General features: G+C 36.9%; 1 protein-coding gene across 7 annotated transcripts in view; it reads left to right on the top strand.

Moving 5' to 3' along the window:
• Positions 1-17,542, top strand: part of LOC116179220 (talin-1) — an 82,567-nt gene that overhangs the window by 53,565 nt on the left and 11,460 nt on the right. For all 7 annotated transcript variants that reach the window (XM_031498984.1, XM_031498976.1, XM_031498952.1 and 4 more), the window contains 18 exons: positions 277-437; positions 496-729; positions 774-1,001; positions 2,711-3,929; positions 3,979-4,106; positions 4,199-4,559; positions 4,609-4,864; positions 4,976-5,222; positions 5,269-5,685; positions 5,732-5,995; positions 6,042-6,330; positions 6,383-6,573; positions 10,775-10,891; positions 10,939-11,124; positions 11,171-11,375; positions 11,424-11,548; positions 16,907-17,162; positions 17,212-17,470. In XM_031498984.1, the coding sequence (XP_031354844.1) occupies positions 277-437; positions 496-729; positions 774-1,001; positions 2,711-3,929; positions 3,979-4,106; positions 4,199-4,559; positions 4,609-4,864; positions 4,976-5,222; positions 5,269-5,685; positions 5,732-5,995; positions 6,042-6,330; positions 6,383-6,573; positions 10,775-10,891; positions 10,939-11,124; positions 11,171-11,375; positions 11,424-11,548; positions 16,907-17,162; positions 17,212-17,470 (5,143 nt within the window). The remainder of the gene's footprint in view (positions 1-276; positions 438-495; positions 730-773; positions 1,002-2,710; positions 3,930-3,978; positions 4,107-4,198; positions 4,560-4,608; positions 4,865-4,975; positions 5,223-5,268; positions 5,686-5,731; positions 5,996-6,041; positions 6,331-6,382; positions 6,574-10,774; positions 10,892-10,938; positions 11,125-11,170; positions 11,376-11,423; positions 11,549-16,906; positions 17,163-17,211; positions 17,471-17,542) is intronic.

Below are 17,542 nucleotides of genomic sequence, written 5' to 3'. Positions count from 1 at the left end.
TCTATTTATTGAGCCGCTTTTGCATGTAATTTGTATGCTTAAGCTGTTCTTACAGGAGAAAGTATTTGGAGAATGGTTGCGGATGGTTGATATAAGCCATGTGATCAATTGTGTGTACAATAAATGCACATTTGTGACGTTTCATGAGAATTAAAGGAAATGGTACACATTTCCAAGTTAAGTGCCTCTATGGCTCTATGTATTTAAAAGATTTTTATTATTTTAACAGATACCTTGTTTATAATTAAATTACAATTATTTAAAATCCTTTACCAGCTTCAAGAGAGAGGGCCCATGAAACAATCCAAGAAACTAGCGTTGAAATGATATACACTGCAACAGATAAATTGTCGGCGGCTTCCGGCGATACAGGAGAGATGATCAAGCAGGCGAGAGTGTTGGGTCAAGCTACCGCACAACTGATTCAGAGTATTAAGGTAAAGACAGATCGACGTAATAGTCGTTGTGACTTGCTAGTTAATACATTTTTATCAGGGTGAAGCGGAAAAGCAGCCCGATTCCGAAATACAAAGACGACTTCTAGCGGCCGCGAAAACATTGGCAGACGCGACGGCTCGCATGGTTGAAGCCGCAAGACAATGCGCCGGTCATCCCAATGAAGTCTTGTACCAAGATAATCTCAGAAGGACAGCCGAAGATTTACGTGACGTAACCATTGTTGCAGCTACGACACCGGCGCTCAGAGCAAAACTCGTCGATCGCGTTCAGGTAAATCGGTCGAATAAATATTAGTTCTCAATGATGATTTACAGCTTTGCGCGCGACGAGCTGTGTCTACTGCGACGCAATGTATTTCTGCAGCACAAGCCAGTGAACCGCACAATTCGAATCCGACGTCGCGCGAGGCGCTTATTGTTGACACCAACGATTTAGTAGAGCAGATACCTCCGTTAGTTGAGGCCATTAGGGCAAGCAGTGAAACGCCGCAGGAAATTACAACACAAAGTGAACTGATGTATGTTGCAGAGGTCTTCTTGCACGTAAGTTTTTCTGTTGTTAACACTGTACAGGGTGGCCAAATAAGAATGCGAGGTACTGTACCTGGGAACCTGTCCATCGTAGAGGATTGCGGTAAAAAAATTTATTACTAAAACGGCCACGAGAAAAACCTGGAAAATATTTTTAAATTTCTGAAATGGCCGCTAGGGGGCGTAACTGCAATCTGGAATCTGAAAAAGTGATGTTTCTGTGAATTCCGCTATATTAACCTAACAAAAAAATGTCCGGTCTTTGAAGTCAACGATAATCTGAACAATTTTTGTTTGACAAATTTCCCTGTATCTCTAAAAATGAAGTGGTGGGGGGTATTCAAAGGTTTCCCTAAAGAACACCTTGTATCTTCGAAACGGCTGAGCCGATTTAAACAAACTCAGGTTAGTTCAAAAGAGCTATTCTTCAGCTACAAATATTAAACTATTTGAAGTTTTGTTAGTTTCACACATCGCTTGAGGGCTTTTTTCGACATTCCGACAGAAATAGTTAATTTTCTCAAAAAAATGAAATGCGTTGGTTCGATTTTTTTTAATGAAGAAGTAGCTAAATGATGCCTAAACAATCTCGCGAAAACAGCATCTCGATATCTTGAGATATATATTATACCTATACCTATAATCTAAAATTTACTTATAGAAATCTGGAAAAATAAGAAAATTAATTTTTTTAATTGAAAGTTATCATTGTACATTATAATCAAGAGAGTGTATTGGTATCAAACCACAAACAATCGAAACGTTATTGGTACTTTCAAAGCAAGCAAAACATATTATGAAGAATAAATTTTTTTCATAAATCAATACCTATTTAAAAAAAAATTCCCTCTTGTATACCCCATCGCTTTACACACTGTATATATATTTTTATATCGTGATGGCCAGCATTTATGGCGGCATTAAAAGCTTCCTTGTTTAAATCGATCCATCTTAGGGCCACAAATTATATAATAAAAATAATTCCGAAAAAATTAGCTTAAAAAATAGAATTTTGAGGGTATACAATTTTCTTTGGCCTAAATTTTAGGTTAGGAACAAGATATCGAGATGCGGTTTTCGCGAGCTTGTTTAGGCATCATTTGGCTACTTTTTCATGAAAAAAAAATCAAACCAACGCATTGAATTTTTTTGAGAAAATTAACTATTTCTGTCGGAATGTCGAAAAAAGCCCTCAAGCGGCGATATGTGAAACTAACAAAACTTCAAATATTATAATATTTGTAGCCGAATAATAACTCTTTTCAATTAACCCGAGTGTGTTAAAATCGGCTCAGTCGTTTCGAAGATACAGCGCGTTCTTTACGGAAATATTTGAATACTCCCCACCACTTCATTTTTAGAGATACAGGAAAAATTGTCAAACAAAAAAGGTTCAGATTATCGTCAACTTCAAAGGTCGGACATTTTTTGTTAGGTTAATATAGCAGAATTCACAGAAAAATCACTTTTTTAGATTCCTGATTGCAGTTACGCCCCCTAGCGGCCATTGCAGAAACTTAAAAATATTTTCCAGGTTTTTCTCGTGGCCGTTTTAGTAATAATTTTGTTTGCCGCAAGCCTCTACGACGCACAGGTTCCCAGATACAGTATCTCGCATTCTTATTTGGCCACCCTGTACATGCAATTTCTGAATTCCCATAAGTGAAAATTGTGGAAGTAATTTCACTGCATCGCAAGTTCAAAATTAATTTGTGTTTCAGCCCGCGACGCATTTCATTCAAACCTCTCGTTCGGTTCTCTCCACATTAGACGATGCATCGATATCTCACCAACTCTCCCAAAGCAGTCAGCAGCTAAATAGCGACTTGGGCGATTTACGGGGCGCGCTGAGTCGAGCGAAACCGGCCTGTCAAGGTTTAGGTATCGACGCCGCCGCCGAACTCATCTTGAGCTTGAAAGAGGAACTTGACGAATTTGAAAGGGCTATTAATCTTCACGCTTTGAGACCGTTACCTGGTGATACAGCTGAACAGAGTGCTGCTCAACTAAATGGCAGTAGCAAGGCCGTTAACCAAGGTATCGCTCAACTTTTGGGCGCGGCATCACAAGGAAACGAAATATACACAGCTCAAGCGGCACGAGAGACCGCCCACAAATTGAGATCTCTCACAAAAGCTGTGCGCGGAGTTGCTGCAACATCCGAAAATTTGGACACACAAAGAAATATTGTGCACTCTGCCCAAGATGTTATGCAACATTCTGTGAGATTAATGGATGAAGCGAAGCGCAGTTTACATTTGCCTGATGGTGAAATGAATCATGAATTACCTCTCATTGCAAAGGAAGTGGCTACTGCTGTGGGTCGCACTGTCAACTGTCTACCCAGTCAAAGAGACGTAGACCAGACAATTACAGAAATAAAACAATGGACGTCCATCTTAGATTCTCGCCACTTCCCGTCAACAAACAAGAGCTACGGTCAATTGCAACAAGAATTAAATACTGCCGCGGCAAACCTTAACGAAGCGAGTGGCGATGTCGTCACATCCGTTCGTAACCCTATCCAACTAGCGTCTTCGTCCAAAGACTTTGGCTCCGCTTACCATGATCTCTTGAATGTGTCTGTTGAAATGGTAGGCCAAACGCAAGATACGGCAGTTCAGGGCAAGATGGTTCACTCCATCAAGAATGTCTCGACAGTTTCAAGCACTCTTTTATATACAGCAAAATCTGTATCCGCCGATCCCAATCTACCAAATGGAAAGAATCAGTTGGCGTCTGCCGCACGAGCTGTTACCGATAGTATAAATAATTTATTAGACGTGTACACTTCGGCTACTCCCGGTCAAACCGAATGTGAGAACGCGATCCGAAGTATTCAAGCTATGAAACCGCACCTCGATAATCCAAGTGAACCGGTTAACGACTGTAGTTATTATGAATGTTTAGATTCTGTAATGGAGAAAAGCAAATTATTGGGTAGGGTACATTGGGACTGTCGACTGTTTTTAATTAATTTGATTTTTAGGTGAAGGTATGACCGGAATAACAAATGCCGCCAAACAGTCTCAACACGAGAAATTTGGTGAGAATGTCAAAAATGTTAGTGTGGGTATATGTGGACTAATAGAAGCTGCCGCACAAGCAGCTTATTTGGTAAGTCATTTTTAATTGTGTAAAAAATACTAGCGGTTGTGATTAACATCCAATTTCAATTATTGACCAATTATGCCGTTAACTGAATACAGGTTGGAGTCTCTGATCCTACAAGTGTAGCTGGTCGTCCAGGTTTGCTTGATCAAGCACAGTTCGCGCGTGCTTCTCAGGCCATTCAGCAGGGCTGTGCATCTTTAACATCGCCCACAAGTTCACAACAGCAGGTATTGACCGCAGCGACGGTTATCGCGAAACATACAAGCGCGCTTTGCAACGCGTGTAGAATCGCCAGCTCAAAAACGAGCAACCCTGTAGCCAAACGCCATTTTATTCAAAGCGCCAAGGACATCGCCAATTCCACGGCCCACCTGGTCAAAGCGATAAAAGCGTTAGATTCCGATTATTCGGAAGTAAACAGGAGTCAATGCGCTGAAGCGACTAGACCTCTTTTAGGTAAGGTCATTTCTGAAGGTCACGAAGATTAAACAATGCTTCATTTTAGACGCCGTCGATAATCTTTGCGTTTACGCTTGCTCAAGTGAATTCGTCACTATCCCTGCAAAAATATCAACTCAAGCGCGTTTGGCGCAAGAGCCGATAGTCGAGGCGGGTCGCAAAATCATTGAAAGTTCTTGTGCCGTTTTACACACAGCAAAGAGCTTGGTGGTGATGCCCCGCGATCCACCCACTTGGCAACAGTTCGCCAGTCATTCGAAAACTGTATCGGATTCTATAAAAAAGCTTGTCTCCAGTATTCGGTAAGTCCAAAATGCCATATCTAAAAGTATAAGAAAGCTTAGCTTCGTCCGTAACCAACAAAATCAAATCCCGGGTTACCAACAGGCAGTATAATTTTATCCATATTTTAGTGATAAAGCTCCAGGCCAGTCTGAATGCGAAAGGGTTGCTATAACTTTAACAAACTACCTACGAGCTTTAGACGCCGCTTACATGGAAGCTGTATCACAAACATTAGCAACTCGAAAGGGTTCATCACAAAGTGTGTACAATCAACAAGTTGCTCGTGCGGCTAGTGAAATACAAGACACGATTGAACCGTTGCGCCAAGCCGCCAAATGTGAAGCAGAAAATATCGGGCACACAGTCAATCAAATGGTAACCATTCAAACACGTGTAACCCTTTTGTTAATGTGCATTATAGGTACAGTACTTTGAACCCTTAGTTCAAGGCACCATAGGCGCCGCATCAAACATGTCCAACTCGAAACAACAAGAGTTGCTATTAGATCAAGCGAAATCAATCACGGAAGCCACGTTACAGCTTGTATACGCAACAAAGGATTGTGGCGGAAATTCTAAGGCTATAAACATCCATCCCGATATTGACGAATGCGCTGCGTCAACTCGTGAAGCACTGCAAGAGCTTGTGAGCAATTTGGAAACGATTTCCACTCAAAGTGGCATTGTGTCGGGTGTCGTTGACAATCTAACCAAGGCGATAACCCGCCTATCCGATCACAGAGCTTCCTTAGTTATATCAGACGGTGACACTTACGTGGATTATCAAACGAGGATGGTCGAGTGCGCCAAGGACATTGCAAAAATTGCCGGAGAAATGGTAACGATGACTTTGGCGTCAGGGTGTACTAACTGATTTGTTACAGCCAACAAAGGGCGCAACTGAACCTCAACGTTTGGCGCCATTGTCTGCAGACTTGGCACGAAAGTACTCTCAACTGGCAAATGATAGCATTGGAGCTGCGGCTGCTTCTACAAATGGTGAGGTTGCGTTAAGATTGAAAGAGGTTGTGCAAGCGTTAGGTGGCGCTTGTGTCGATTTGGTGCAAGCCGGTGGACAGTGCCAAATTCGGAAGGATGATATGACGTTGCGTGACCTTGGAGATAGCTCGCGGATTGTTATTGAAAAGGTACATCTTTGTGCTAAATCCGTTTTTTTTTCACAAACTATTGTAGGTTTCGCGCGTTTTGGCGACTCTCCAATCGGGTTCACGAGGCACCCAAGCTTGCATTAACGCTGCATCTACTGTGTCGGGTATAATCGGTGACCTAGATACTACCATAATGTTCGCGACTGCTGGAAATCTCAACCCAGAAAGTGAGCATGAATCGTTTGCTGATCATCGTGAGAATATTTTAAAGACCGCCAAAGCGCTAGTGGAGGACACAAAAACCTTGGTCGCCGGAGCGGCTTCGTCTCAAGAACAATTGGCGGTTGCAGCTCAGAATGCTGTCACAACCATCGGTAAACAATCTTTACGATACGATACGATGTCACTAAATTGTTACAATTTCAGTCCAACTGGCCGAGGTGGTCAAGTTCGGTGCGGCAAGTCTCGGTTCAGATAATCCAGATTCGCAGGTCATGCTTATTAATGCTGTCAAAGATGTGGCGAGCGCTTTAGGCGATCTAATTCATGCGACGAAGGCGGCGAGTGGAAAACCAATCAACGATCCCGCTATGGCCCATTTGAAAGATAGTGCTAAGGTACAAATTTGTAGTTACGCAGTTGCATGAAGGGTGGCAGTAGTGGTAGTAATTAATGTATTTAACAGCTCAAGGTAATTCGAGTTGGTAATATCCATTCGTGTATACTGGGTGTGTTTAAAATCATTGGAATTAATTATTAGGCAGTGGTTTCCAAAAAAAGATCTTCAGCATCTTTTTTTTTTGTGGCTGCTTTATTAACTAAAGTTTCTTTTTAATGTTTTTCCCAGATTCTTTAAAAAATAGATGTTGGCGTTACACATTATGATCATTTGATCGGCAATTGTCGTGGAGCACCTCATTGCAGTTGCAACTTTAATTTTTTTTAATTTTCTCATTGATAGTTACTGTGCACAGTGTAAGTGGAGTTACATTTTGATATTCAAAAAACATTCCGATTTGGGTTCGTTTTCTAATTATTGCATTTAATAGAAAATAGATACATAAAAAAAATTAAGTAGACAGGGTTTCAGCTGAGGCTGCTCTACCAACCCAACCCACGATGCATTTACAAATATCCATATCCGAATCCGGATTCGAACCAGAGACCCTTGCAACCGTAGTCGAGGCTTGTTGGAGCTACAAAGTCAGTTGAATTGACAAATATGGAATCATGCGGGACGTGTCTCCACCATTCATCATGGCCGCTGATAAACGCGCTTTCGTTTCAACGCCTTTATTACACTTTCACTCATGACTTAACACCCGAACACTGGGCCCATAACCTGTTGAGGTGGCGCATCCCAAAATCGAGAAGTCAAAAAGAACTTGATTGTAAAAACATTTGCTAAACAGAAAGAAACTGATTCTGTTATGAGGTGATTAACATACTTTGTGAGCCACGACTCGTTTACAACAGATGGCGCAACTACGCACTAAATTCTGACAGTTTATTGGTGTTTTTGTTTTACTTTTGAAAGTAGTACTAGTGCTTCCACTTTACAAACGTATTTCTATTTTCTATTCATTTTTAATACACACAGAATTCAATAATGGTTTTCTTTACAGTATATAATTGTTGAAGCGTCCAACTGGAGTTTTACTGTTAAATTTATATTGAACTCATGTTTTCTTCGTTTGATTCAAATAACAATTCCTTGAAAATGACTTCTAATTAAAACTTTTTAACACCTTTCATTTTCAAATTCTCAAAATGATAGCTCAAATTGTTTGGAACTGAATCATTTTATTTGTTTTTAAGCATTTTTTGTGAGATTATATTATAAATTTAAATGGAAAAAGAATAAACATTTTTTTTTCAAAGAATATGTGTCTGATATAATCTTGTCAGATGCACTTATGCAAATTATTTACAAACAAAGGAAAGATACATCTGAATTTCATTTGCCTTTCTTTCTTAGTACGGATTATGATGGATTTATTTTCGTAATGAAATTCTCCATTATTTTGGGGTTCGTTGAGATTTGCTTTAATATGTAAAAAAGAACCACAATTGTTTATTTTTTCTAAAGCGATCGATTTCGGTCGATCCGAAATCGATCGCTTTAGAAAAAATAAACAATTGTGGTTCTTTTTTACATATTAAAGCAAATCTCAACGAACCCCAAAATAATGGAGAATTTCATTACAAACCCGAAATCGATCGCTTTAGAAAAAATAAACAATTGTGGTTCTTTTTTACAGGATTTATTTTCCTTTTAAATAAAAAACAAATTTTACTAAACAATATTTAAGGATTATTAAATCATTCTTTCTATTACATTTCTTCTTCTTATGCAACTTGTTTCATTTTTCTTTCGAAGTTCACTATTCGAATGATGCAGTCGAATTTTTAATTATCATTCCTCTTTTTATGGTTTAGAAAACCTTGTACATGCCCAATTTGAATGCTACAGTACAGGGTGGGTCAATTTGGTGGCTCACGATTGGGATTTCCGTCGCAGTGAAAAATACGTGTAGGTTAAATGGGGGCAAATTGCCTTTTTTCTGACTAAAAAAACGCATTTGAAATTTTTGAAAAAACTAGCTACAGGCTACTACTTTCTTATTTCTTTTGGGCGCCATATTGGATTTTTACGAAATTCATTTCTCAACAAAACATCCATGGGTAACTAGATCTTGCTGAATTAGCATGACTGTGATGGCAATGCAATCAAATGAATTTATTTTTTGTTCTCTATCTCATTCTATAAAAATCCAATATGGCGTCCATAGGAAATAAGCAAGTAGTAGCCTGTAGCTTCTAAATCTAGCGTGCTATGGAAATTGTGACAACGGATTCAGATTCTCCGAAAACAAACAAAACAAAAGTGCCCATACAATGTGCCAAAGGAAACCGTCCATTTCCGACCGTTTAAGGTATGGAAAATAAAAACGAAATTTGACATTTTCAGTTTTTGGTTGATACCTCAGTTATTTTCAAAAATTTCGAAAAGGTTTTTTTAGTCATAAAAAGGGGCGCAACTTTGCCCCCATTTAACCTACAACGTATTTCTCACCGTTACAGAGATCCCAATTGTGAGTCAACGAATTTGAACCACCCTATACATTGACCATTTGCTGTTCTTTTTAGGCACACCTAGTGTACGTTACAACCAAATATTTTAATTTACGTAACTGTATTTTGTATTTTTAGACTTCCAAAGTGATTCAAGTAGTGCCTTACCTTTTATACTTTTGTGCTCAGGTTTTTCCATAATAAAGAAAATGTGTTGTCAAATGAATAATTTTGTTTTAAATGTGGAAATAGGTATATTAAGAATGATTCAAAATACAATGAGGTTCTAGAAATAATTGCGGTTGGAGCTATGCTCTGATGATTCATCATACATTTCTATTGCATTTATTACCTGACAGTTTGAATGAACGTTAATTTTACATTATTAGATAACGTTAGGTATGCTACGTGCTCTGCTTTGATTATTTGTAAATGTAGGTTCTGCTGAAATATTGAATGTTAGACAGAATTCATTTGTTCAACAAAACGTTTGTTCCAAAATTACAGATCACAGTGGATCAGCAATATTAAAAAGTAGGTACTTCTTACAAACCAATACTTTCAAAAATGCACCAAATCGTCCAAATCGCATGTCTTACTCTTTCTTCGATCAATGTTTGAAGGGTTTGCGCCTGGTGTATGCGATTTCTTCTTGAAAGAGGTCAGATTTATCTCGTTCAATTTGTGTTTTACCCACACATCTCTGCAGGTGTATTTGCTCCTGGATGATCAAATCTTCGGGTTTGCTGCATGAGCATAGTTGGTTATAGAAATATCTAATACTAATGTAACGTTTAACCCGGTTCTATAATTTCCATCTAACTAATCAATGCATGTGTGTGTGAGCATTATAACATTCAAATTTAATACAGGGTGGACTTTAAATCGAATGTGTTTCATCTGTTCATAAAATTAAACATAAACATGCATAAATTAACACATTTCGCACACTTTATATCACAGTTTAACAAACCGCGACGAGAACTAATGAAATCTGTAAATATAAATATAGTGGCGCAGTTTCTCAAAACATGTGTTTAAAGTCCACCGGTAGCTGGTTTTTTTTAGAGTTTTTCCTTGCTATTTTGTTGTTAGTTTTCGTGTTGTGTAACATAACTTTGTGACACTCTGGTGGTGGGTCTGTGTAACACATGTTTTGATTGACTCTTAGGTTTTGGAATCTGATACAGATTGGTGGATATCTGATCAAGAGGAAGAACTTATTCGCTTACTGAGTAGCAGCAGGGAAAATGTCAACAATGAGGCTTTGCAATCTGATATTAACCAATGTGAACTGTTAGCTACATAAATATCATTTACGTTTATAACCTTTTTTAATTTTATATAATTTATTTATTCAACATGTATCGTATTATATGTGAGCAATAATTTGTAATTTGTGCCATGGAGTTTTAAGTTCATAATGTTGCTCGAGGCTTTGTTATATTCATATATTTGTTTTTTAACAGTATGCTACTTACAAAAATATATATTTAATAAAATGTGTGGCATAATAATTTTAATTTCTTCATCCCAAAATGTATAAATTCCGGGGTATGTATTTTGCTGTCATTCAAATTTTTAATTCGCAGTTTTTATTTATTTTTATTTAAATCTTTCTGGATTATCTTGATTAAGACTAACCAATTTTTATATTTCAGCTTTGGTGTTATGCTAAACGCATGTGCTTATAAATAAACTTACAGTAATGATTCAATTTACTAACGGTTATTATAATTTTAGGTTATGGTGACAAACGTGACTTCTCTATTGAAAACGGTTAAGGCGGTAGAAGACGAACATACCAGAGGCACACGAGCATTGGAATCGACAATTGAAGCAATCGGTCAAGAAATTCGCGTAAGTCATATTTTTGGTTCTTCAATTTGGTTAATTTGATTCTTAAGGCTCTCAATACAAGCGATGGTTGTAAAAGTGGCGTTACTCCCGAGGATATTATACGATCTACGAAAGCGATTACTAAAGCCACTGCGAAATCAGTTGCGGCTGGAATCAGTAATAAGCAAGATGATATAATAGCGGCCGCCAACATGTCACGGAAAGCAATTTCTGACATGCTGGTCATATGCAAGGTATATCTTCAACTGTTTGTGAACGGTCTCTAACTTGAGTTAACAGAGCACAGCATACAACGTAGCCGAAACTCCTGAGCTTCGCAATCGAACTCTACTCGCCGGTCAAGACTGCGCCCAACAATTCAGGGAGTTGTTATTCGCCATACTTCAAGGGAATAGTGCAGATTCCAAGCACATCCTACCGCCTATATCACGCAAGATAGCACAATGCGTAACAGAACTAGTCACTGTTGCCGAACTTTTAAAGGGTTAGTAAACCTAGTTTGATTTTTCGGGATATTTTAAAGTTGACGTAGGTTCAGATTGGGTGGACCCAGATGATCCGACAGTGATAGCCGAAAACGAACTTCTAGGGGCAGCTGCATCGATTGATGCGGCTGCGAAAAAATTGGCAAGTTTGCGACCGAGAACGAAAATAAAGGTAAGTTACATTGAGGATCTTTTTATGTCTTTAATATACGAAGTAATTGTGAATTACTGTAAGATATGTTTGATATTCTTGGTTGTTGTTTTGATCACCCAGGAGTCAAACATATTATTACAGTGGTTTATATAATCAGCGATATTATATTTTGTAAGTATTGTGTCGTGTCTTGTTTGCATTATTATAAATTTCAGTAGAACCCCAATTATTTGATTATAATAGACAAACGGCCAGTATTATAAAGCATAGTTAAGTATGTTGTCAGGCTTACAATGTTCTTAAGGCATGTGATTGGATTTTTTTTCAACGAATCACATCATTCTTTGAAAAAACTGATTTTAAAAATGTAAACATCAATATTTTTTAAATAATGTTAAAGTATATTTTTTTTGCCTTGCAAACTTTGATTTGGGTAGTGTATGTTCGTAGTTTCTTGCGTTTTTTAATATCGCCATTCCTTACTAAAAAATAGTGATATTTACATTTTTGAAATCGGAGAAAAATGCTCTATCTAATGAAATAAAAAGTAAAAATGACTTCCATAAGAAAACACAAAGTTGATTATGGTTAACCGGGGCGAAACGTCAGACTTAAAATTTAACACTAGCATCTTGTAGAGGGAAAAAAGTGGCCATGTCATTTATTTTTAGATATCTTATTAAATAACTTCGGTCAAAAATTAAAACGATTTTGCAAAATTTCGTATTTTTCAGGATATCTTTTAAAGTAGTCGTAATTTTTTCAGTTTCAAAACGGCATTTTGTTAAGCATCAAAATGTCCAACTTTGCCAAATTTAAACTACCCACCTATCTCTTACAGTTTCCGAGATCCCCATGGTGGCCGTCGAATTTGAGTCAGCCTGTATACCTAAAAACGTTCTAGCGGGCGCACATTGCGCATCTCCCCATACTATTTAGAGGTTTGGGGGACTCGGGCGTCTTTTCCGACCATTTTTGGGCTTCTATCCGTTCCGAATTTCAACCCTCTTATCAGTTAGGTTAGGTCGAAATGCGCGGTTAGGTTAGGTCGAGACCACGGCGGGTAGGTTAGGTCGAAATGTGCAGTTAGGTTAGGTCGAGATGGTGGCGATTGGGTTAGGTCGAAATGGGCGGTTAGGTTAGGCCGAATAGGGCAGTTGGGTTAGATTGCAGTTAGGTTAGGCCGAGATGGGCTGTTGGGTTAGACAATAAACGGGTCACGACACGTAAAAAAAAATGTTAGTCGCGCACACACAGGTATACAGGGTGTAGAAACGGTTTATGCACCATATGGATTTCAATAGTAGTTTCTTTATATTGAAATATTTTCTCCCCTGTTCAGGGTGAGTCAACGATTGCGCGGAGTAACTTAGTGTCTTGAAGATAGGATTTTTCGATAGAGTGCTTTTGTATTATGATGTGGTTGAATATTCTCCACATTTTAAAAATATTTGTAATGATACAGGGTGTACTCACAAAGTAGGGCGCCAAAATGGTACATTTTTTTAAACAGAACCCCCTGTATTTGAATGCATTTTTGATTTCTACGTGTACGTCTTTTTTATTATATGGTTAATATCCGAAAAACTAGTAGTTTTATCTTTAATATCTTTATCTTTATTGACGGCCAAGCCAATATTTTAGACATTAATTTCAATAACATATTTTACTTAATATGTAATCAAAATAACGCATCTTTAGTAAAAAATAATTATGTATGATTAGATATTAATCGTAAGAATAAATTAAATTACTTAAACTACTATTCAAAAAAATCTAACAAATCTAAATCTAAATCACTCCTACAATGCCAAAAAAAAAACAGTAAAAAGTTAAATGTTATGTCGATGTCGATGTCTTGGTTAAAAATTGTCGTTGCAGAAGATCTGCGATGAGTTTAGTTGATAAATACAACAAGTCTATTTCTGGAAACTCATTGCATGTAGCAGGGATCCTTGCTAACGGTTGACTCATAGTGTAGTTGTATCGATAGGTAGCTTCTTTAAAAAGTTGATCGGGTAGTTCTTTGAGGTATCGTGAATTGAAGAGCACTAAGAAGCTTAGGACAATCCAGAGTTCCTTTTAGTAGTTTAGCTGCGATTAGAACATCAGCTATTTTCCGGCGGTCTTCAAGCGGTATAATATTATATTTTGCCATGATGACGTTCTTGGAATTCAAATTGCCAGATTTGAATTTTATATAATTCAGGAATTTGGATTGAACTCTTTCAATGCTATGAATTAAATATTTGAAGTTAGGTGACCATATTGGACAAGCATATTCCAGAGTACTCCTACAGTAGACGTTAAATAGAGTCACTAAAACAGAGACATTACGAAAGGATGCACAATTTCTTTTAATAAAGCCCAGCACTTTGAAAGCTTTATTAACCTTTTCGTATATGTGTTGGCTAAAAGTCAATTTTTCATCAAAGAGTACACCCAAGTCCATTATGTCGTGAACTCTTTGAAGCGGAGTAGTTTTAAAGATAATTCGATTTGTAAGAAAAATTGGGCATTTGCAAGCGTCAGTATATTGCCAAAATTATTACTTACTTAAATTTTGATTCCAGGTTTTATATCTTTTATCCTGGGTTAAGTAAAAGTCAATTAAATACATCTACTGTCAAACATTAAAAAAATAGCTTACAGGGTGTTTTTTTGGTAGGTCCAAAGTTGCAAAACTTCATATTAAAAAGTCTCATTTTTTTTAAATGGAACACACTGTATATTTTTCTGTCATCTTTTAGCTCTTCCAAAAACCTTGAACTTTTGATAATAATGATACCTATCTCTGATTTTCCTGGTTTTTATATTCTAATCTTAAATAAGTTATTATGTAATTTGCATAATAATAAGGTGGCCATGCAAAAAAAAGGCAATTTTTATCTGCCTCGTCCAAAGCTAAAATCATATTTATTAATTCATTTTTCGAATAATTCATTTAAGTCTGGAGACTGGAGAACAAATTTGATAGTAAAAACATGAACAAATATCTTGGTTTTCCTAGTTTTTAATCTGAAATAAGTTCTAATTTACATAATATCGAGGAGAATATGAAAAAAATGAAACCAATATCACTGACTGGATGACATGAGGAGTTAAATAAAATTTGGTTTGTAGTCAAATGTTTTTACTTATTCTCCAGTTTTTGGACTTAAAATAAATTGTTTGAAAAATAAATTAATCCATATGATTTTCGTTTTGGGCGAGATAGATAAAAATTGCCTTTTTTTTGCATGGCCACCTCGTTATTATGTAAATTACATATGTATAACTTATTTAAGATTAGAATATAAAAACCAGGAAGACCAAGATATTTCGAAAACTATCAGAGATAGATATAGGACATTATTATCAAAAGTTGAAGGTTTTTGGAGGAGCTAAAAGATGACAGAAAAATATACAGGGTGTTCCATTTAATAAACGTGAGATTTTTTAATATGAAGTTTTGCAACTTTGGACATACCAAAAAAAACACCCAGTAAAATATTTTTTAATGTTTCATAGTAGATGTATTTATTTGCTTTTACTTAACCTAGGATAAAAGATGTAAAACCTGGAATCAAAATTTAAGTAATAATTTTGACAATATACTGACGCTTGAAAATACCCAATTTTTCTTTCAAATCGAATTATCTTTAAAGTACTAGTTTTTCGGATATTAACCATATAATAAAAAAGACGTACAATGACACGTAGAATTCAAAAATGCATTCAAGTATAGGGGGTGCTATTTAAAAAAAATGTACCATTTTGGCGCCCTACTTTGTGAGCATACCCTGTATAATTCCAAATATTTTTAAAATGTGGAGAATATTCAACCACATCATGATACAAAAGCACTCTATTGAAAAATCTTATCTTCAATGCATTAAGTTACTCCGCGCAATCGTTGCCTCACAATGTAACGTACACGATCACGATACTAGGCTTAAGCATAACATTCGAACTAAGTACTGCAGGTTGTCAAAAACACAGGATGGTGTAGTCCACCAATCTCAACTTCTTTACAACAGCCTTCCTAATAATATATATCTATGCCCATTGGAGCTCTTAAGTCACGCCTCAAAACATTTCTTTCAAAACATGCTTTTTATTGTCAGGAAGAGTTCATGAAAAACTGTTATGCGATATAATATGTAAAATTGTACTCTGTTATCCTCCTCTGTTAGTTAGTCTCTGAATGTACCTTTTATTTTGTTTGTAATATTTTTTTCCCATGACGACCGTAAGTGTACCCTACCCACACGGATAACGGTATAATAAATAGGTATTATTATTATTATTATTATTATTATCATCACTCTGTAGACACACATTTGCGTTTGCAGTTTCGCAAATGGAATTTGGCTATATAACGAACGATGCAAACTGTTATATTGCTTCGTGACCTATACATGCAAATACATTACGAAGTTAATTTAAACTTATGTTTTCTGGCTACTAGGTAACTATTTGGAGGTTAACGGTTTTATAAAGCCTAATTAACTATGCTATCAGGCTAACAATGTTGCTAACACATGTTGGATGTTTTTTAAAGAATAATACGAGTATTATTCTTTGAAAAAACATCCATTCACATCCCTTAACAACATTGTTAGCCTGGCAACATAGTTAACTATGCTTTATGTAATACCGGCCGTAAATGTTATTTAAACAATAGTTCCACCTCTCAGGTCAGGTGACTGACTAAATAAAACAGGTTGATTGGTTAGAATTCAAAATTTATCCAATCGATTTCTTTATTATGCCAATCAACTGAACTGAGGATCATCTGTTGTGGTCCAACTGGCCCTAAAAGCCAAACAAATGCTCGAACTATTATATTACTCGAACTGTCTTAAATTATTTTCATAAATATTGGTGATGCGTGAATAATTATTGCCCAATTGGACTTTGCATTCTTATTTTTACAAAAATTAGGGATGCTTGAATCATTTTTATTGGCGTTATTTAAGGGTTGATGTATATGTAGATTAAATGTCAAACAAATGTTTGAAATATTTCTGCCCACCACTCCTACTTACTCTCCCTTTTGCCTAAAAAAAAACAATTAAAACTTCAAATGAAAGAGTTGAGTTGCACATCTTTGTAAGGTTATAACACATTTGAGAAACTCATACCTTTTTTTCATATGCCTTCCACAATTTAAGGCTAGAACTTTACGCAATTCAAATTTGACTGTTTGTTACCTTACCCATTGATCATGATCACTTAACAACACTGTCACTGGAAAACCAAAAAAAAGTTGGTTTAGGGGTCTGTAGAGTAAGGTAAATGAAATTAATGTTTTTCCTGTTTATATAAGTAACTAATTGGGGTCTACTGTAACTTAATTCGAATACGAAAAAAATGTGTCATACAATTTTGCAGACACATGACTTGGACGAATCAATGAACTTTGATGAAATGATACTAGAAGCCGCAAAATCCATTGCGGCGGCAACATCCGCCTTAGTTAAAGCTGCCAGTGCCGCTCAACGAGAGCTGATTGACAGCGGTAAAATGTCGCGCACGCCCATTTCCTCATCGGACGATGGACAGTGGTCAGAAGGTCTGATTTCTGCTGCCCGTTTAGTAGCGGCCGCAACTCACAGTTTAGTGGAAAGTGCGAATGCGCTTGTGCAAGGTGATTATTTCATTGCACTTTAAATTGTTTGTTATAGTTTCTTCTTTAGGCTTGGCCAGCGAAGAAAAACTTATATCATCTGCGAAGCAGGTTGCTAGCTCCACCGCTCAATTATTAGTTGCATGCAAAGTGAAAGCAGAAAGCGATACCGAAGCGACTCGGCGATTACAGCAAGCCGGTAATGCGGTCATTCGCTCTACAGATAATCTAGTACGAGCGGCTCAAAGAGCAATTAGTGTCGAGGAAGAACGATCGCTAATTCTTAACAAACGAATGGTCGGTGGCATCGCCCAGGAAATAAATGCGAGGTATATTTCTGATCATTCCATTTACGTTATAAAATGCACATTGAATGGCATGAATCTATGTTTGTATTAAAT

Source organism: Photinus pyralis, unplaced genomic scaffold (assembly GCF_008802855.1).
Source record: "Photinus pyralis isolate 1611_PpyrPB1 unplaced genomic scaffold, Ppyr1.3 Ppyr1.4_LG1, whole genome shotgun sequence".
NCBI classification, from domain to species: Eukaryota; Metazoa; Arthropoda; class Insecta; order Coleoptera; family Lampyridae; genus Photinus; species Photinus pyralis.
Note: the sequence above shows the minus strand (reverse complement) of the source record. Positions and strands in the feature narration are given on the sequence as shown.